This window comes from Sarcophilus harrisii, chromosome 1, assembly GCF_902635505.1.
Source record: "Sarcophilus harrisii chromosome 1, mSarHar1.11, whole genome shotgun sequence".
In the NCBI taxonomy this organism is placed as follows: Eukaryota; Metazoa; Chordata; class Mammalia; order Dasyuromorphia; family Dasyuridae; genus Sarcophilus; species Sarcophilus harrisii.
In genome coordinates, this window is record NC_045426.1 from 348,274,680 (window position 1) to 348,296,226 (window position 21,547).

At 36.6% G+C, this 21,547-nt stretch overlaps 1 protein-coding gene across 2 annotated transcripts in view; it reads left to right on the forward strand.

The window, feature by feature from the left end:
• Positions 1 to 21,315, forward strand: part of MTMR12 (myotubularin related protein 12) — a 93,920-nt gene extending 72,605 nt beyond the window's left edge. Inside the window, exons 12-16 of one of the 2 annotated variants that reach the window (XM_031945882.1) lie at positions 1,255 to 1,325; positions 8,689 to 8,861; positions 9,941 to 10,108; positions 11,660 to 11,821; positions 18,171 to 21,315. In XM_031945882.1, coding sequence (XP_031801742.1) covers positions 1,255 to 1,325; positions 8,689 to 8,861; positions 9,941 to 10,108; positions 11,660 to 11,821; positions 18,171 to 18,740 — 1,144 coding nt within the window. In that variant the 3' untranslated portion in view covers positions 18,741 to 21,315. The remainder of the gene's footprint in view (positions 1 to 1,254; positions 1,326 to 8,688; positions 8,862 to 9,940; positions 10,109 to 11,659; positions 11,822 to 18,170) is intronic. The other variant, XM_031945883.1, reaches the window with a different exon arrangement.
• Positions 21,316 to 21,547: the final 232 nt, after the last annotated feature.

Here is a 21,547-nt window from a genome sequence, read left to right on the forward strand (position 1 = left end):
TTATTATCGCTACAGCCTATTGCAAGTCAGTAGAGAATATGTCAGAGCAAAGTCTCAGTGGAATGATGCTTCCAAAGATTTATTTGAGGAAAGAGGGATTTTTCAATTCCAAAATAATAATCTCCAACTTATTCTCATAAAAATTCAGGGTTCTCTCACCATGTTGCTTCATATATAATCAAGTGTTCTCAAAACCGAAAATATTCAGACTGCGGAATAAAGAGGTTGCAATATTAATAGAAGTTTAAGTAAAACATGTCTTCATTTGAATATACAGTGTGGAAAAGACCTTCCTGGTCTTTTCATCCATAATCATATACTCAGTCATGCTCTCGAAATTAGTTCAGCAATGAGAGATTTTCCTAGGAAAAAAGTTGGTTTTTTGTTTTTTTTTTTTTTTGGTATAAATATCTATTTTAGAAATACCTCCAAGAAAATTCTCATAGGAATTTTTAAATTCCATGGGCTTTTTGAAATGTTTCAGATTCTCATTCTCCTTTAAGGTCCTAGCTTAATGTCACATTGTAGTATAAAGGTAGCCTTTTGATCTCAGAAATATTATAACTAAGTGCAATTTAAAAGCCAGATTGTTTGTCTCTCCAAGATTAGTTTAGCTAAATTCAAAGAGATTCCTCACTAGAAGATTGACTATTGGATAATGACCTTCTTGAGTCAAACCAAATAACTCACTATGGCTTTTACCCACACTTATAAAATCATTTATCTTTTTAAGTATTGAAGAATATTTTAATAGGTGGATTTAGCATTAAGTTCAACAAATATTTATTAAGTATTTAGTATGTGATGGAGCACTGTGCTCTAATAGGATCCATATCATTTGAACATCTTATTGGTCTTTTATTCTCTCAGATATTGATATGTTAGCCTAAGAATCTAAAAAGCAGTTCAGACCCATGTCTAAACTTGAAGTCTTTCTTATTCCCCCCACTTGCATTTGGGTTTTCTCTGTTCTCAAATATCTCTAGAGAGTTCTGTTTGATGTCTTCTTTGTCTCTATTTCTCCTTACCCCATATATTTGTTATCTATATTCATGTTCTATCTCTCTAGGAGAGTGAAGGTTCCTTGAAGGTAGAGACTGTTTCACTTATGTTTTCATATTACTAATACCTAGCTTGATGTCTTGTGAATACATCATACGTTCATTGTAGGTCCTTTATAAAATATCTGTTGCACATTTGTTGAAAGTATCACATATAAGCATTAATACCCCCCTTCCTTGTCTCCCTTTTTAGACGCTGTCTGAAAAAAGCAATAGAAGTTGTTGAATGTCTGGAAGTACAAAACACAAATGTTCTTCTTATAGGTAAGATGCTGTTTGAAGAAAAAAAAGCATTCCCTATTTTATCCAATTTATGATACAATTGTGGAGAGTTAATGAGTCTCTTGCCTATTTTCTTAGGAGTCCTAAAATTCTCTGCCTGGGATTTTCATGTGGCTCTTTAAAAAGTCTTGCTCCTGAACCCTTGGCAGCAGACTAATTTTCAGCTTAAGAAGGAATTATTTGAAATTGCAGGAGGCATATTTTCTTCATTCAGCCAGATATCAAAATTTGAAGTTATTAGCATCCTTAAATTTCCTAGTGTTACTTCAACTTAGTTGAAATGAAAAATCTCTAGATATATTAAAGTCATTCTCTGTACAGTAGTATAGCCCCTTATATAGAGCTTTATTAGGTTATCCTAGCAACTTCTGAAGAAAGATGATTTTTTTTTGCCTTAGTGAATTAGAGATGCATATTTGAGGATAGGGACTTATAAATTCAAATAGAATAAAAGCAAAATGGGGGAAGGTGAAGGGCATTCATCTCTAAAAGCAAACCTTACAGTGATCTCTGACACACAACTAAATATTTTTAATGTAGTTGGATATGTGAGCTAACATTCACTTTAACAAAGTGTTTCATATAACCAAAATCAAATTTACTTAATTCATTCTCTAAAATTAACAAAGCTTTTATGATTCATCTACTCAGTCAGCAAGTATTTAAATGCTTATTCTGTTTCAGGCAGTAAATGCTAAGTGATGCCAACATAGAGAAGGGCAAATAGTTCCTATTCTCAAGGAGCCAGCATTCTAGTGAGGCCTTTTTTATATATTTTTAATATATATTTTGAAAGGTAAGCTAAAAAAATCTGTTTTTTAACATATTTCAAAAAGGATCTGTCTTTAAATCTCAGACACCATCATTATTTTCTCCTTTGTTCAGAAAGCTGTATCCAATTTCAGTAGGAATTTACGTGGAAAATCTTTGTGGTCTTAGGAGCTTTACAAATCGATAGGAAAAACAGAACACCTTACCTGAAAACATCACTACATGGCCAAAGTGGGACAGATGTTACGTGTGTAGAATAATTTTATCATTAAAAGAGGATAAATAATAAAGAGCCTTGGAAAATGAAAAGTACCTTAAGCCAGACTTGATCAGGATGAATTCCATGGGGAATTTTTATTTTAATTCTCTAGCAAATGTGGATTGAGTAGATATCATTGTTTGAACTGAAATCTTAACCTTCTCCCTTTTTCTTTAAATTGCCTAAAAGAAATCTTAGTTTAGACTAAATAGGGGAAATTTTAGCTTTGTTGTCTGAACTTCCATGTATTTGGAAAAGTATAACTTGTTTGTCTACTGCTACAATATGAAAGACAAGAACAAAACCCACTTACCTATAAAATCTAACAATTTCTTTGTTTTACTTTTGTCCTGAAGAGAGAGATAGGAGGTATGACTCAAATCTTAATCTGATAATTTAGGTTAAATGTAATTATTTCAGAATAAAAATGTTGATTTAGACATTTTACCTTTTGTTTTCTCAATAATATTTTATTTTTCCAAATGCATGCAGAGGTAGTCTTCAACACTCACCTTTGCAAAACCTTGTGTTCCAAATTTTTCTCCCTCTTTCTCCCCTTCTCCTCCCTTAGATAGCAAGCAATCCACTATAGGTTAAACATGTGCAATTCTTCTAAAACAAATTTCCATATTTGTCATTCTGTACAAGAAAAATCAAATCAAAAGGAGAAAAAAACATGAAAAAGAAAAAAAAAAACAAGCAAACAAACGACAACAACAACAAACTGTGAAAATACTATGCTTTCATCCACATTTAGTCTCCATAATTCTCTCTCTGGCTGCAGACGGCTCTTTCCATCACAAGTCTATTAAAATTGCTTTGAATCACCCAATTGTTGAAAAGAGCCAAGCCCAACACAGTTGATCATAGACAGTTTTGCTGTTGCTGTGTACAATGATCTCCTGGTTCTGCTCATTTCACTCAGCATCAGTTCATGTAAGTCTTTCAGGCTTTTCTAAAATCCTCCTGGTCATTTCTTACAGTACAATAATATTCCATAGCATTTATATACCACAATTTATTCAGCCATTGTCCAACTGATGGTCATCCACTAAGTTTCCAATTCCTTGTCACTACAAAAAGGGCTGCCACAAAAATTTTGCACATGGGATCCTTTACCTTGAATTTATTACCTCCAGTAGTAATAACAGTTCTTAAACATTTTTACACTGTTTTAAATCAGTACTCATTGTTGTGAATAAAGCAAACAATATACATTGATATTGAAATACAGTTTCCTGCTTTCTAAGAGCTGCCATTCATCTTCTCTCCTGAGATTGAAGCCTCACAAATTCCACTTTTCAGGAATCTATACTTGGACATTGGTTAGCATCTCAACATTCACCTGTCTAAAATAGGGCTATTTTTATTTCCTGAATCTTGTTCCTTTTGACATCTTTTTATGTCTGTGGTGCTACTACTATTCATCCAGTCCTTTGGGATGGCAGTCTTGCTTTTCAAGGGCTTAAAATCTAAAAAACATGCCAATTTTTTAAACTTTATAACTTTCTGCCTCTAGTACTACCATTCACCCAGTCTTCTGGGATCAAAATGTTGGGATTATTTTTAACTCTCCTTCTCAAAAATGTTTATGTTCATTTTGTTCTGCATCATATATATTAAGTAAATACAAAAATGGAAAATATGGTATTTACAACATAAAGCATTCAGTAGAAATTAAATTATCTCCTTTTTGGTACAGAATACTTTTGCTACATGCTAGAAGATACAAACGTTTGGGGTAAGACACTGACTGCCTATGCCTTCATAGAATGTAATGTCTAATGGAAAGATAAGACAATTCCATGACACAGTTTGTGAAAAAATAAAATATGTAAGATCAGAAGTGTAAGAGAAGTCCAGGAAAGCTCCACTTGAATTCCTACCCATCCTTCAGAGCCCAGTACATCAACAAAGAGGGATGGAGAAAAGTATAGGAAACAGCATGATCAAGACAGGAGGCATGGGAGAGTGATGGGGTTAGGGGACAAGGACTGGGCTTGTTTGGCTGTAATATAGATGTCTAGAAACTAGAAATGAGCTATAGCTAGAAGAGCAGAGTGTGCTAGACTCTAGACAGCCTTGTATATCATAGGAAGAATCTCAGATTTTACCTGAGGGGCCTTAAAGAGCCACTAAAAGTAGTGGCTCAGTCTGATAGAGAGGAAGATGATTGGTCAAAACTGCAGAGTTGGAGCAGGGAGATCTGCATTTCAGTACAATAATGACAATGATAAATTACCTTAAGGTTTACAAAGCAATTTACATACCTTATTTCATTTGATCTTGTTCATCTTGTGGAAAAGGTACTATATGTTTATATTTAGAATACTTTATAACTATTATCTCTATTTTATATATTGAGAAAGCAAGGACTGACAGGTTAAATTAATTTTGTGGAGTCAAAGGTGGTGTCTGGAGTAGTGGCAATACATCCCATTCTGCTATTGAATCGATGATATACAGTTGGTTTTGATGCCTGTGGAAGTAGAATAGAAGGGGCTAAATTAACAAAAGAGAACAATTCCATCTCTGTAACAAGACTTCTCAGTTGATTGAATTTGAAAAGTTTGGGAAAAGATAGGGTTAAATATAACCTCAGGATTGCCCAGAGGACTGAGTCAGTGCTAATATTGCAAGACAGAAAGCGATGTCAAAAGGAGAAAGATTTAGGAAATAAAAATAGACCCATTGGAGAAGAGGTACTGGTCAGTGCTCAGGTATAGATCCTGAAACTTTTGAGGCTTGGACTCCAGAATAGAAGATGAATGGATTTAGAAATCCATTGCTGCAGAGGGGTGATAATTGAAATAATAGTGATTTTGAATTCTAAAGAAGAGAATGTCACCAAGGACATGCCTTTAAAGAATGCCTGCCCACATTATGGGGTCCTGAAGAAGACAAGAAAACAGAAGTAATGGAAGGTGGAAAGAGCTGGGAAGGTGGCTTTTCTGAAGCCAGGAGAGGGTTAGATGGAGGAAGTTTGAAAAGAGGCCATTGGATTTAGTGACTTAGCAATTAGCTAAATTAATTAATTAGCGATCTCAGTAGACTGTTAGAAATGAAAATCAGATCTCATGATATTGGCGTGAGAAGAGCTTAAGGGAGTCATTATCTAAGCCAGATGGAATAATTTGATATTGGCAACTTTTTAAAAACCTTTTTTTCCCCATTCATTTTATTTGATGTTTCCCAATTACGAATGAGAAAGAATTTTTTAATGTTCATTTTTTAAAATTGTGATTTCCAAGTTTCCTTTCCTCCTCCTATCCCTATCTCTTCTTTGAGTTAGCCAGCAATTTGAAATTGACTATATATGTGAAATATACACAACTTTTTGAAGAAATTTAGCCCATACAGTTCCAATTGACTTGGGATGGAAAATGCCATCCACATCCAGAAAGAGAACTTGGAGACTGAATGTGGATCAAAGGATAGTATTTCACCTTTTGGGGGGTTATTGGTTAGTTGGTTGTTTTTTTTTTTTTCCTTTTTCGTGTTTTGTTTTCCTTTTGGTCTGATTTTTCTTGTGCAACATGATAAATGTAGAAATATGTTTAAAAGAATTGTGCATATTAAGTCTATATCAGAATGCTTGCTTTCTTGGGGAGGGGGAAACCAAGGGAGGGAGGGGAAAAATTTGGAACACAAAGTCTTACAAAAACAAATGTAGAAAACTATCTTTACATGTATTTAGGGGGAAAATACTATTGAAAATTAAAAAAAAAAATCTTAACTGTAAAGGGGAGCAGAGACAAAGGATGGTAGTTGGATAACTTAATAGTAATGATGATGATGATATCCTTTAAGGTTTGTAAAATGTTTTACATATTTTGTGTCATTTAACCCTCATGATAAGCCTGTGAGGCAGCTGCTTTTATCTCCATTTTGCAGATGAAGAAACTGAACTAAGAAAGGCTAAATGACTTTCTCAGCGTAACATGGGTAATGAACTCCTGAGACAGAATTTGAACTCAGATCTTCCCAACTCCAAGGCCACTGTATCTATTCTGACTGAGTCTAGAAAGATCAAAGGGCATGATTTTTTAGTATTAGGATGACTTGATCATGTTTGTAGGAAAGTGGGAAAGAGCTAATTGTGAAATGGGAGAATGCTGATTGTTAAATTTTTATTGTGGGAATTTATATCTTGACAACCAGCAAACATTACAAATCTGGACTTCATTTCTGAATTTAAGAATATGATGGACAAAATGTTAATAATACAGATGAAAATTAAAAGCATGTCGTGCACATTTGGCAATGGGGAGGAGAGTAGAAATCCAGCTCTAAAACATTATTTGGATGTGCTTGGGTGAGAGAGATTGACTATACCCAATAGAGTAAGGAATGACTATAGAAGTCTTAAAAGGAGGGGAATGAGATGATTGATGCAATAAAGAATTAAGTTTAGTAAAGAGTTGAGTAGTTGTTCTGGTTTGACCATAGAAAAAGAGGAGAGAGTGAATGTCATGAAAAGTTTTCAGGAGACTGAGGGAGAACATGTCAAATGACCTGGCTTCTGGGTGAAGGGGGAGCCTGGGTTATTTGCTATGAGCATTGTGGGGAGAAGAAGAAAGATAACGTTTGAAACAGCCTTTATAGGAAACAAGAAGGAATGTGTTAAAGTAGGGTAGGATTTACTACAACATTGGGAGTCAAGGCATAACATATTCTAGGATGAAGACTCTGTTTTGTAAACTTTGAAACAAACAGAGAATAGGATTGAGTGCAGAGGTTGTGATAGAGGCACTGAGGGATTTCAGTGTGGTGAAGAGAGCTTGTGGTTAAAGGGTAGGGTCTCAGGTAGGATAGGAGGACAGAAGGGTTTGAAAGAAATTACAAAAGAGGGCAGCCAAGTGGGATATACGTGCACAGAATCACAGGCTTCCAGAGATAAAAGGTATTGAGAGATGTCGGGGCAGATGGTCTAGAAGCCCTCTCCTGCCTTGTGAGTTGACCTTGCAGCTGCACGTGATGTGGCGTCTCCAGAGAAGAGCCAAGTGTTGATTAAAAGAGAAGTAGAACAACTGTTTATCTAAAAGCTGAGGAGGCTTTGGCAGTGGAGGGTCTTCCAAGTAACATGTTGGAATAGGTTCTGAAATAGATGGTCTCTTATTTCCCCTTGAAGTTAGGACTTAAATCTTGTTGTACTCTCAGGGGAAGGCAAAGGAAACTCTCCCAGTGAGTTATGGGTCAAGACACAGGGAAAAACATAATTAGAATAAAGGTCAGATCCAGTAAACTGGAATATCCTTGAGAACTTGTGATGTTCCATTTTTTTCAAGTCCCCAGTGTCTAGCATAGTTCCTGGAACATTGCAGATGCTTAAATCTTCATTGATTGAACTAGAGAGGGCTGAAGCTAATTGGGAGGTAGATGGCAATTTTGGAAAAGGTATTATAGACCTGCTGCTTACGTCTAAAGCAGAAAGATTAAACCACCTGGATTAAGTAGTTAGTGCAATAGAAGAGAAATAATAGCCCGTGGACAGAACTTATCAAAGAACCCCAAAATTCAAAACAGAATTTGAAGTGTTTTTATTTGGGGATTTCTTTGGGAAACTTCATCCCCAGGTATATACTACTGTTAATTTCTCTTGATAGGTAGGAATTGGTCATCTGGTCCTTTGGGTATAAGGGCAAAGAAATCCTTTGAGTAGATTTTATGAGTGGGAGGCAAGAAAAAGTACATAATTGAGATGGAAGTCAAAGAGAAGTACCTTTTGTGGCTGCTATCTAGACTGGGATTATAAAGGAAAGTAGTCACTAGGAGGGCTTGTGACATAAGTGGGCTCTATCAGAAATCAGGGGTAGGGTCTATGCCTGTAAATTTCATTACTGTAGGGAACTCCCCATTGAAGAACTCCTTCTGCCAACACATATATGCACATTCTCTGAAACTTAAGAGTCTTAAAGAGTTGACAAATATAGAGAGATTAAATAAATGTACATGGTTAGTGTCTTAAGGCAGGATGTGAACACTTTCCAGATCTTGCTGACTTTAATGCCAGCTTTCTATCCTCTATGCTCCCTTTCTTTTTAGATTTAGATCAGGAATAAATCACTTGGTTTAAAAATAAGAGCATTCCAGTCTATGAAGATGTCTCTAAAGTATTGCAAAGAGAGGAACAGAATGAACATACAAAAAACATTTACTTAAGAGGTCAAGAGGAGGGTTGAGCTACTTGTTACTCACTATGGTTTCTGTATCATTTTTTTCTATAAACATTTCTCTATAACCTCAGATGAATACATCCTTTATAATTTTAAATTATTTTGTTCTCTCTGTACTGTTATCATGATTTTTTTCTAGAGGAGAATGCATCTGACCTGTGCTGTATAATTTCTTCTCTGGTGCAAGTGATGATGGACCCATACTGTAGAACCCGGTTTGGTTTTCAGAGCCTCATCCAAAAGGAATGGATAATGGGTGGGCACTGTTTCTTGGATAGATGCAACCATTTACGACAGAATGATAAAGAGGAGGTAAGTTTATTTCAGGGTTGCACTTAAGACATATCTTGGTGAAAGTATGACTTAGCCCATCAATTCTAATGTAAGGTCACTACTGGCAAAAACTTTTTAAATTGGTCTGTATTAGGAAAGGATTGAGTCATTTCCTGATTACAGTGAAAATTTGAACATTTGAACAATTCTAATAAAGTGATTTGTAAGTGAAAAAGACATTAAAGAGATCCTCTAGAAACCCCTATCCTTTGTGTTCATCAAGCAAACTTTGCCAAGGAATGGTCTTCTTATCTGATATTTTCAAAATTAATTTAATTATATTGAGTGACATCTAACTTTAAAATAGCTGATGATTTTAGTCTTTTATTTGCTCTTTGCAGAAAAAAGTATTTAAAATGCACAGTGTCTCTTACAAGAGAAAAATCAGTAATAGTAATGAAGAAAATTTTTCCTTTTACATAAAAATCAGAATATTAACTTCATTTCTTATTTCAGTGCATAAGGCTTCAATGAAAATAGGCCTTGAGAATTTTAATTCCATTAATTTTAATGGAATTTTAATAAAATTAGATAGAAAGTTAATGGAATTGGATAGAAAATTTAATAAAATTGGAAAATATTTCCTAGAAACCATATTGTACTTTCCTGTAATATTGACATGCAGTGCAATCAGCTGATTCAGTTCAGTGGAAAGGAATGGTGAAAATTTTCCCCCTACTTTTTTTTTTTAATTGGCAAAGCTGACAGAAAATAATTGTATGGCTTTTAGCCTCAGATTTTTCTTACCCAGTTGAGAATATTTATTGAGTACTCATAGCATTTATACTGTTGTACACAATTACCAAAAAAGCATGAGACAAAATCTCTTGCCTTTAATAAGGCCTACTATCCTCCTGGAGAGTCTACAACTCTTGTCTCATTAGGCCTGGCTTAATTTCTTTTTGTCTTAGGCCCATACATACATGATGCATTAATTGATCTAAATTAAAATACTGAGCTCGTCTTATGTTAGAAGTGTCTCTCACTTTGGGGGGGACTTATGACTCCTCTCATTTGTCTCTGTGCCCTGAAAGTAACTTGGTCTTCTTTTTACCTAGGTTCCTGTATTCCTGCTTTTCTTAGACTGTGTTTGGCAGTTGGTACAACAGCATCCTCCAGCTTTCGAGTTCACAGAGACTTATTTGACTGTTTTGTCAGATAGCTTGTACATACCTATTTTTAGTACTTTCTTCTTCAATTCACCTTATCAAAAAGATATTAATGTGGTAAGAGTCTCTATTAGAATTTTAGTGTTTTGTTTTGTTTGTTGGTTCTTATCATGACAATTTTTGTGCCATTAAAGCCCTTTATTGTTCCTCATGGTATTAAAAGGGTATGATTGAACTTTTTCATTTCCTCTTTGTTCTTTTCTGAAACTCCTCAAAAAGCATAGCACATTTATACTTGGTATTGTGGACTAAATTAAGAAAGTGGGAACAAATTTCTTTTTTTCAAATGCTTCTCAGTAGTATTTTATTTTTCCAAATATACATGTAAAGAGTTTTCAACACTCATTTTTGTAAGACTTTGTGTTCCAAATTTTTCTCCCTTTCTTTTTTACCTCCCCCTTTCCCAAGACAGCAAGCAGTCTGATGTTGGTTAAATATGTGTAAACCTCTTGAACATATTTCCATATTGGTCATGTTACACAAGAAAAATCAGACCAAAAAGAGGGGGAAAAAAGAGAAAAAACAAACAAACAAAAAAGATGAAAATATTATACTTCAATCCACATTCAGACTCCATACTTCTTTTCAAGATGAGGATGACTTTTTGTATCCTGAGTCAATTCGAATTATCTTGAATCACCACTTTTTTTCTCTGAGGCAATTGGAGTTAAGTGACTTGCCCAGGATCACACAGCTAAAAAGTGTTGTGTCTGAAGTCAGATTTGACTTCAGGGCTGGTGCTCTATCCACTGCACCACTTAGCTGTCCCTATCACCACATTTTTTGAGAAGAGCCAAGATCATTACAGATGATCATCACATGTTCTTATTTTTTACTATGTTCACTGTTCTTTTGGTTCTACTCTACTTCAAAAAGAGCTGCTAGAAACATTGTTGCATAGGTGGGTCCTTTTCCTGCCTTTATAAAGTAGGAACAAATTTCAGACTACCCTTTAACTTTCCATTTTGACAGTTTTTGTCTCACTTAACAATGAAATCCCTAAGACATAAATATATCTTAAAGCCTGCCCTAAGGGCATGTTGCTTTTTGTCCCAAAGTCAACCTTCCCCATAATATCTCCCATTTATATCATACTTTCAATTTTTTTATAAAAGCCTTATTTTCCTGTAAAGGTAGGTATTTCAAGTACTATCCCTAACTTGTAGATGAGAAAACTGAGATTTAGAAATAAAGGGACTTGCTTTAGGGTCATACAGTAAGTATCTGTAATGTGAACCCAGGTCTCATCAGACTCTTAAGTCCTGGTTCTTTTTCAATTAATATGTGCTGTTTCTCTGTAAAATGTGAGAGATCCATTTCTCATCCCCAGAGTTACTGTGGTCTTTTGTAAATACTGTGATGCTCACTTATTTTAATTAAAACTCCAGGGTTTTTGAAATCCAGGTCTGGTGCTGTTATGGCAAATGTTTTTTTAGTGAATAACTTAATGAAAACAAAGTCACATGTAAGTGATAAATGAATGATAAATATTGGAGTATCCTTTCTGGAAAGTGAACCTTGTGATTCTTACAACATTCCCTCTTTCCAAAGTTTTGCCATGTTCTGTCCCACCCATGGAACCAGTATGATATGTGCTTGTCTTGGCAGGGTAAGGAAAGCCAGGACTCACAAAGCAAGCCTTTGAGTTTCCTCACCGTTTGGGATTGGTCTGTGCAGTTTGAACCTAAGGCTCAGATTTTGCTCAACAATCCTCTTTATGTAGAAAAGCCAAAACCAGACAGGAACCAGCGGAAAGCACCACATTTTAAAGTAAGATATTTGTATTTCTGACCTTTCTTGTCTGCCCAGCCATATATAATGTCATAAAGGATTTCTTTATATTACACATAATTGATATTAATATGTGTTGGCACTCTCATTCAGAGGCATTTGTGATTGACTAAATATAAAGGACCACATTATGGTTACTTATATCAGATTTTGTATGTGTTTCAAAATGACTTTGAAACACAGTCTTTTGGTACTAAAAGTGCAATTCTTCTAGGCAGTACCAAATAAACTTATATTTAACATAAAGTCTTTATAAGTTTAACATTATAATTTCTAAAATATAGCTTAAGTATTTGTGCATCATTTTGTCTACAAAAATAAAATTGATCCTATTTAATCCCTATATTAGTCCCTTGTATTATATGTTTGTTATAATTATAATATGTAATTATTTATAATATAATAAATTACTTAGTCTCTATATTAGTCCCTTAGGGACTAAGTCCCTAAGTATCCATGACTTCAAATGTTAGGAAAGGGTTAGGGTTAGGCTCTGTTTGCTGAGCATGAGGCAGAGGGGAGAAGAGGGGGTTATGAGGAGGGAGTACAGAAGGAAGCAGAGGACAGTCCCTCTCCTCAAGGAACTCACAAAATAATGGGAGAAACTATATGCAAACAAATGTGTGCAAACAGGCTCTGTGCAGGATTAATAGGAGATAATTAATAGAAGAAAGGCATTAGAATTAAGAGGAATTGGGAAAAGCTTCCTGTGAAAGGTGAGATTTTAGTTGGCTCTTAAAGTTCCCAAGGAAATGACTAGAGTTGAGGAGATAGAGCATTCCAGACATGAAGGACAGCCAGAGAAAATGCACGGAGCAGACAGATGGTAACTTGTTTGTGGAATAGCCAGGAAGCCAGTGTCACAGTCTGGAGGAGGAGGAAAGGGCTAAGATGGCTGGAAAGATGGGGAGGGGGAGTATGTTATGAAGGGCTCTGAATGAGAGAGAATTTTGTATTTGATCCTGGAGACAAGAAGAAGCTGCGAGAGTTTGAGTAGGGGATGAGGTGGATGACTCTGCGCTTTAGAAAAATCACTTTAGTGGCTAAATCATCTATGTATGGGAGGGAGGAGAGCCGTGAGGCAGGCAGACGCACACGTCGACTCTTGCAGTAGTCCAGACAGGAGGTGATGAGGGCCTGCACCAGACTGATGTGGCAGGGGAGAGAGATGTGAATCCCACAGGCCTCCGTCATAGCTGGGGGGAGGGGAGAGGAAGGTTATGGGGAAGGGGCGGGAAGGCGGAGTCAAGGTGACACTGGCCCAGAAGGTGGGGAAGCCAGTCAGGAGATCTGGAGTAGGAGCTCAGTTTGGGACTTGGTGAATTTAAGATATCTGTTGGACATCCGGTTCCAGATGTCTGAAAGGCACATGCAAGATTGGAAGACAGCAGAAAGTTTGGGGCAAGATGGAGAGATTTGAGGTTTGTCAACATAAAGCTGGTGGTAATCATCTCCATGGCAGCTGGTGAGACTGCCGAATGAAGTAGTTGAGAGGAAGAAGAGCAAGAAGGCCCAGCACAGAAGCGTCTAGAGGATGGTTAGAGGCCATAGCCTGGGCCAGGGTCAGCAAAGGGACCTAAGAAAGAGCAGTCAGGTAAGGAAGAGGAGAGGCAGGAGACCCTGAGCCTCAAACCTAGAGCAGAGGAGTGTCAAAGGCTGCAGAAAGGTTAAGGAGGAAGATTGAGAAGAAGGCCGTTGGATTTGGCAAGTCAGAGATCGATAGAAACTTTGGAGAGAGCAGCTTCAGTGTATTGATAGAGGGGTTAATTAAGAAGGAGTGAGAGGGAGCAGCTAGGAGGCGCAGTGGATAAAGAACCGGTCCTGGAGTCAGGAGGATCTGAGTTCAAATCTGGCCTTAGACACTTAACACTTCCTGGCTGTGTGACCCTGGGCAAGTCACAACCCCAATTATCTCAACAAAAAGAAAAGGAGTGAGAGGAGAGACTGTGGGGGGTACCTGTTGTATGTGTTCTTTCAAAGGAGTTCAGCCACAAAGGACAGAAGAGATATAGAATGACAGTTAAGGGGATGGAAGAATATTTTCAATGTAGGGAAGACATGCACACATTTGTAGGCAGTTGGAAAGGAGTCAGTAGACAGGGAGAGATTGAAAATAAGTGATAAAAAACAGGGATGTCAGAGGGGACAGTCTGTTGAATGAAATAGAATGGGATCTCTTGAATAGATAGAAGAGTTAGCCTTGGTAAGGAGTAAGGTCACTATCATGGAGACAGGAGTAAAGGAAAGGATATTGGCAAAAGCATGAATGATATGAAATGAAGAAGAAGGGAGAAGAGGGAGTTTAAAGTGAATGACCTTGATTTTTTCTGTAAAATAAAAGGCAGCTTTCTCTACTGAGGGGAGCCATAGGAAGCTTGAGGAAAAAGTTTAGGAAAGCTGCTCTGGAGAGTGGTTGATAAAGGAAAATTAATAATAAGATTGCCTAGCAGCAGTTGAGGGCCCAGGTGAGGTCGTGTAGCAAATTTGTAGCGTCCTGAGTCAAATGATTTGTGTGGTTTTCTCAATTTTTGTCCTGTAGATATTTAAGTACAAAGGCAATGAATAGTGGTTGTGATCCAGGACTAGGGCTTTGTTATCAGTAAAATGAGTGGGGGGCTAGAACTTGAGAGGAAGACAGTATAGAGGTGTATTGGTTCATCAATGGGTCAAGATGGAGAAAAAGAGGGGAAAGTGGCTAGTGAGGGTAGTGAGGGAGAGGTCATCTGAGAAAGAATTGAGAGGGATGGGGAAGTAGAGAGAAAATGAAGAGAAGGGTTTGGGAAAAGAAAGCTGAAGGAAAGGTGAAAAGACAATAGATTATAGTCTGATATTTGCTAAATGGCTGTTTTATTTTTCTGAAAATAAATTTTTATTGATATTTTTTGCTTTTATATCACATATATTTCCAAAATGTATCCTTCTCCCAGAGAGTCATCCCTTATTACAAAGAAGAAAAAGCCCAATATTTTAAAAATCTGGCATTAGCTCTAATGTACTCCAAAGAAAGCAAGTGCTTTCTCATATCTCTCTTTTGAGGCCGAACTTACTCATTTTCACTGAATTGTATTTTGTTGTTCTTTGTTGTTCAAAACAATTGTTTTGTTGTTCTTTTCATTTTATTGTCATATTCTTTGCATTTATTGTTTTACCAGTTCTGCTTAGTTTATTTTGCATAAGTTTTTTTTTGTTTGTTTGTTTTTTAGCCTTTTATTTACAGGATATATACATGGGTACCTTTACAGCATTAACAATTGCCAAACCTCTTGTTCCAATTTTTCACCTCTTACCCGCCCCCACCCCCTCCCCCAGATTGCAGGATGACCAGTAGATGTTAAATATATTAAAATATAAATTAGATACACAATAAGTATACATGACCAAAACGTTATTTTTGCATAAGTTCTTATAAATCTTACTAGGCTTTTCTGTATTCATTATATTATTTTTTGACAGCATAATAATCCCATTATATTTATGTACTAAAAATTTTTAGCCATTCAAAAGCCTATTTTCTATTGTTAAGGGTGTCTTTAAATAGAATGTACCCTTTCCTTCTCTCTCTCCCCAAATCATTTCAATTTGACTATGCATGTTTGTCCTAATATATTAGTCACTGAAACACTTCCCCAAAAGAGAAGCAGAATCTTAGATTTATAGTTAAAAAGTAACTTAAACAGTAATTCATAAAGTACTTTGGAGAAGTGGAAGTCAGTGATCATAAATACCTTAAAAAATTTGTGTCACTATTTCTATTTCTTTTATAAGTCTTTTCTGATAAAATCCAAAATGAGGGGAACCTGAGAACCATGATTTACCTTGCTTTGGTATAAGGAGGTCATTCAATGGTATGTCTGAAAATTTAGCTTTATTTTAATGAGGATTAAGAGTTTGTACCAGGCTGGACCTAGATTTGAAGATCTAAAAACAAAAACTACTCCAGTGCCTTTTCAGTAATAATAACCAACATGTGCTTTAAAATTTGTTGCATTCCATGCATTATCTCATTGGAACTTTCCAATAATTCTGAAGGGAATGGAGAAGAGATGGTGTAAGTTCCATAGCTTCTGTTATCTTCCTTTTTTACACATGACAAATCAAGGCTCACAGGTGGTGAATGGCCTAGGATCACATAACTAGATCCAACTCCAGGTCTTTTTGACTCCAAGTCCAGCGTTTCACCCAAATTTAATCAGTAAGCATCTATTGAACGCCTATACTTATCAAGCGTCTCAGAAGAACCTGTAGACTGGTTATGGTACTTGTATTTCCGTGGTTTTAGATTCTTGCCCCCAGAATTGGATCTGAAGGCAGTCCATTTATGGAAGTGAAACATACAAAATGCTGTGACTGAGTCATTTTGGTATTTTGCCAAAAATCAGTAGTTCCTTGGTGTGTTATGCCCCCTGGTGGCCTCACATAGGTACATCTTGTCATGGCTGCCCTGGAACCATAGCATGTTGGAATGTGGCAGCTAGGAGAGTGCTCGGAAGGATCTGGTATCACCCTTTGTTTTTACAGAAGAGGAAGCTCCAGCCATATTGTAGCCCACAATTCCCCCCAGGTATCGTTTTTCCTAATGCCGCTCTTCATCATCCTTGCAGGTGTCAAGTGTCTGAGGCACTCAGAAACTGACCAGGGGGAAAGTTTGAGCAAAAATAAGAATTCCAGGGGTGTAGAGCAAAGAGATTATGGCAGCAGAATTCCAGAGCATTTAGAAGATAAGTACAGAACTGTGGAGCTCTAAAGGGAGACGGGATTTTAGCACTCATTTTGTCCAAGCCCCTCATTGTACAGATGAGGAGACTAGCTGTAGCTAGTCGTGTTCTGGCCAAGGCTAAATTCTGGCTGTCCTGAGTCCTCTCTTGTTGGATCCAACCTTGGGTCACACCCTAGGTGTTCCACTGCACCACGTGCCCTGGGGTGATCACCTGTCTTCAAATTGGAAGGGACTTCTGAGGAATCCTAGTCTCAGTGTGCCTCACTGGGAATCCCTCTTCGGAGTACCTGACCCGTGGTCATTCAGCTTTTTTGCTTTAAGACATTTGGCGAGGGGAAGCTCCCTCCCTTTTGAGGAGGCAGCCTGCTGTGCTTCTGGGTAGCACCAGTTGTAATTGCTAGTTTCTTTCTTGATGTCAAACCCAAAGTCACATCTTCATAATTTCAGCCTTTCTTCTGAGGTTAAGTAAAACAACCCAAATCCCTCTTTCATTGATAGTCTTTTAAATGATAATAGCTGTCATATCTCCTTTATTCTCTCCCCTCCCCCCCCCCCCCCCCATTCCTCTTTTGAGATTAAATGCTCTCAATTCCTCAGTTAATCATTGAACTATAAGATTTTTGACTTTGGAGATGGAAGGGACCTCAGACTATCTAGACCAATCCCAAGTTTTACAGACAAAGAAACTCAGGCCAACTAGGACCTGCCGTAGGTTGTGAGATTCCACATTCAACACTGACATGACGAGTCTGTTTTCTATATTAGTCACTGTCATGTGAACTCTATCTGTTTTGTCAATATCTTTCCTAAAACGTGGTGACTAGAACTAAACACACTCCTGAAGATGGAATCCTAAGATCCCTCTCTCTCCTTTCTCCCACGTATATGTGTGGTCCCCCCCCCCTTTTTTTTTTAAACAAGATACCCTGGAGAGACAAGGAGTCGCTGAGCAGGCCCTAGAAGGACTTTCAGTTAGCTACATAGAAACAATTCAAAGTACCATGGTTTGTCTTTAGTTAATTTTTAGTAAGTTCATAAAATTCATTAATTTAGGGCACTGCATAGGTGCTTAGGTGCTTAATCTGAAGTGCAATTTAGAATCAGGACCTGGCTTCTTTTAACTTGTCCCTATGAGAGTTCCAAGAGTAGTTTGAATCTGTACATAAGGGAGGCATAAGAGGGAATCTTTCAAGGTACGGGGGATCCCTGATCCCTCTCTCTTGCCTCCACAACACCTGGCTCAGTTCTCTGGCTTTTTTCTTTCCATCTGACTTGAGTCAGGAGTATTGTTTGTTTTGATTTAGTTTAAGAGGATGTTATTATTTACCAAATGACCCTTTTTCTTCAGCTCCCCTCACCTTTTTTTCTTTTATCTCTCCCCATTTATTATATTTGCAAGCATTCTGTGCATCTAATTTCTATTTTTATATAAGCAAATAAAAGGTAAAGAATATGATTTAATTTCTCTATGTTATGTTTTAATAATTTTTTAGTTATAAGTGGCAATTTTGGTGTTTCTTATCACAGATTTTGGCTGTATTCCTTTTTTGTACTCTGTGGCATGAAATATCTGTGTTTTTTATTAAACAAAAGTTTTTGTCTCTCTTAAAGCACCAACGACAGCTTTCTCTACCACTTACTCAAACTAAATCATCTCCCAAAAGAGGATTTTTCAGGGAAGAAACAGACCACTTAATCAAAAACCTTTTGGGCAAGAGAATTAGCAAACTCATTAATTCTTCTGATGAACTTCATGACAGTTTTCGAGAATTCTACGACAGCTGGCACAGCAAAACTGTTGACTATCACGGACTGCTGCTTCCTCACATAGAAGGTCCAGAAATTAAGGTGTGGGCTCAGCGCTGCTTGCGCTGGATTCCAGAAGCCCAGATCCTGGCCGGCGGCCCGGTGGCCATGATGACCAAAGTCTTGGAAATGATGGAGGAAGTGAAGAACTTGCAGAAGAAGATCGACGAGAAGCCTAGCAGCCAGCCGGCGCCCCCCCTGGAGGCCCTGCCGCTGCTGAGGAGGCCTGCCCGTCTCTCCTCTCTGTTTCCTTTTTCCCTGCTCCAGAGGCACTCCTCCAAGCCAGTCTTGCCCACCAATAGTTGGAAGACTTTGGGAGATGAAGAAGACTTGGCCAAACAAGAGGATGAGTTTGTTGATCTGGGTGATGTATGACTTCAGTTCTTTGTTTTTTGTTTTTTTTTCCCAGTTGCTCAAATTGCAGAAAAGGAAGATCATTAAAGACTGTAATGGATGTCAGACATTTTGTCCCCAGACACTAAAATTTTTCATAGTATGGGCAAATATGGAGGGTTTTTTTGGTAACTTCAGCTATGTCATCACTAGCCCAGTGGTTAGGAAAATGGATGGTTCTTGTTTTGTATTTGTTGAATATGATTAATGAAAGACTATGCAACTGAAACTATGTCTAAGAGTGTTAATTAATTGCAAGGTGTTATAACTTGACACTTGAATAGGACCGTGTCCTTTTGTGTAATTTTTATAAAGTAACCATAAAGAAGATGTTTTCATATCTAGATCACAGCTAAACGACTTGATCAATTATTCTTGGTCTTAACATTTGGCTAAAATTCTTTCTGTGCCAAAATTGTTACCCAGTCAGTAAGAAGAGACAGTTTTCTTATCCATGTCATTTTAAAATACCTCTAAAAATGCATTTGTATAAAGGATCAAAAGATTTGTTTAGGGATTGGAAGGAATGTAAAGATGCTATAGTATATGTTTAAACAAAACAATTCGTTGTGTTTTTACATCTCAGCCTTGAAAAACTGAGAAAATTTCAGATCCTTGACTTCTTAGTCATTTCCTTTCCACCTTTTCATTGTTTAACTTTGTAGATGATGAAAAGAACAGATTTAGGAATCCATTTTCATAGGCTAGCTGCTATCCACTCTTCTCTACATCTCATTCATTTATTCATTTAGCAACATGTATTAAGCACCTTCTGTGTGCAAGATGCTATCTAAGCTGCACTTACTAGCATTCCTCTACTTTTTTGATGCCTTGCTATGCTTATTTCTAGTTGCTTGCTGCTAATCCTACTAGTCTGACTGAAGTTTACTTCAGTTTGCTAGAGGAGCCTCTAATTCTTTCTAAAGAGGCTGAATTTTTCATCTGAGTCTCCCAGTATTTGAAGCTAATTGCTTAATGTTTCTCTTAGTGTGCACTGAGACTCTAGACCTCTGTTCCTAGAGCATTAAAAACCATAGCCTTCTGTGGCAACCCCAAAGTTGTCCTTTGATAGTCTGTCCCATGTGCAGACTGATTAGAATATGATCCTTTTTGAATGTGGCTTTTCACTTAGGAAAGCATTTGAACATTGGAATCGAGTTACTTAATATCTTATAGTACCTCAGTGATTTTAAAAGCCATAGAAGAAACATGATTTTATGCCTGACACCTCTTTTAGATCTGCTGTATGAATAATATATTTTTATGCAAAAAAGTACACTTTGTAAGAACCAGTTATTTTACTCTTGATGTGACCTGTCAACTTCTACATGAGAAAGAAAAAAAAAATCTCATTTGTTTCAGAGATTTCTAATCAACCTTTCCTTTTTTTATTTGTACATGTTTGATATCTAATAATAGACCTTCTGGTAATTGTTAGATGTTGGAAAAGCTTTTAATTGCTCAAGGACAATGACAAAGAATGTTGAAACTGTTTGAGAGCTTTCTAAGTTTGCACTGAATCATCTGTACACATACAGTAAATTGTTGACTGTTCCTCCCATCTCCATGTTAATTTATGAGCCAGGTTGAATTTATTTAGATGAGAGATGCAGAGCTGGGGGAGAATAGGATTAACAGGGGTGGAGGGAGGTGCACCAACAAAAAGTTTGAGTCTTGGTTGCCTTATGAGTCTTTGTAATGAGGACAGTGTTAAGCTTTCAACAACAATTTGTACAAGGACACTAGTTCCGTAGCTCCCTTCAGTTACATTGGCCTTCTTTAACTAGCACTAACCTCTCTACACTGCTCCACTTTCTCATCCTCCTCCCCACCTACCAAATACACTATGGAGCTAACTATTTTTGTTACCATATTATAAAGTGAATATTTATATAATAGCCTATAAAATCCTTGGATTTTTAGTAAACATGCATTCCAAAAATGCTTTGTGTGATACTTCTTGCTCCAGAAATCTTAGGTTAAAGTCACATATCTGTGACCATTGTAATAGTAGATAAATGTGCATTGGAATATTTTTATATACTTTTGAAAACTGTAGTCCAAGAAAAGAAGATTAAGCTGTTATAATTTGTAAGGTCATGATAGTTATGTATTTATATTTGAAATCATATTTCTATAACTTGTATTTGTGTACAAAATTCTCAAATGGGTTTATATATTGTGAAATTTTTATTAAAGATTGAAACATGGGAAGTGCTTAATTGTAAAAGCTAAAGTGAAACCATTTAAAACCTTGTTGAAAAAGCTGCACTGCAAGTTTAGAAATGTATATTAATTTACTGTATATAATATGTTGAATTTCTCTTTATACCTCCAAGTTTTTACACTGAATACAAGCTAGCTTTAATTGAATTTAAAATATGCCTGTTTTTGTGTTGTGTATTTTTTTGTATTTTGTTTTTTTTGTTTTGAGGAATAAGCTGTTGGGCAAGATCTGTATAAATTTGCTTTTTATTTTACTGTACAATTAGAGTTTATACTTGTATCACACTGCAACATATCTGATTGCAGGAATTAAAGCACAGTTTAAAAATAACACCCTATTTTGTGTGATGCATTGTGTATCCTGTCTGTTCCAGCATGGGATGCTTGAAAAAACAAGGAAAATCATAGACATACACCATCTGTACTAAAATAATGCTGTCTTGCCCTTTGTCTTTTCCCTTCTTTTTTTGACCAGAAGAGGTGAACCATTGAAGCTGGAATCAAAAATATTTGAGTTCAAATTTGAGGTCTTTTATAATACTTGTATATAGAGTTATGCTGGA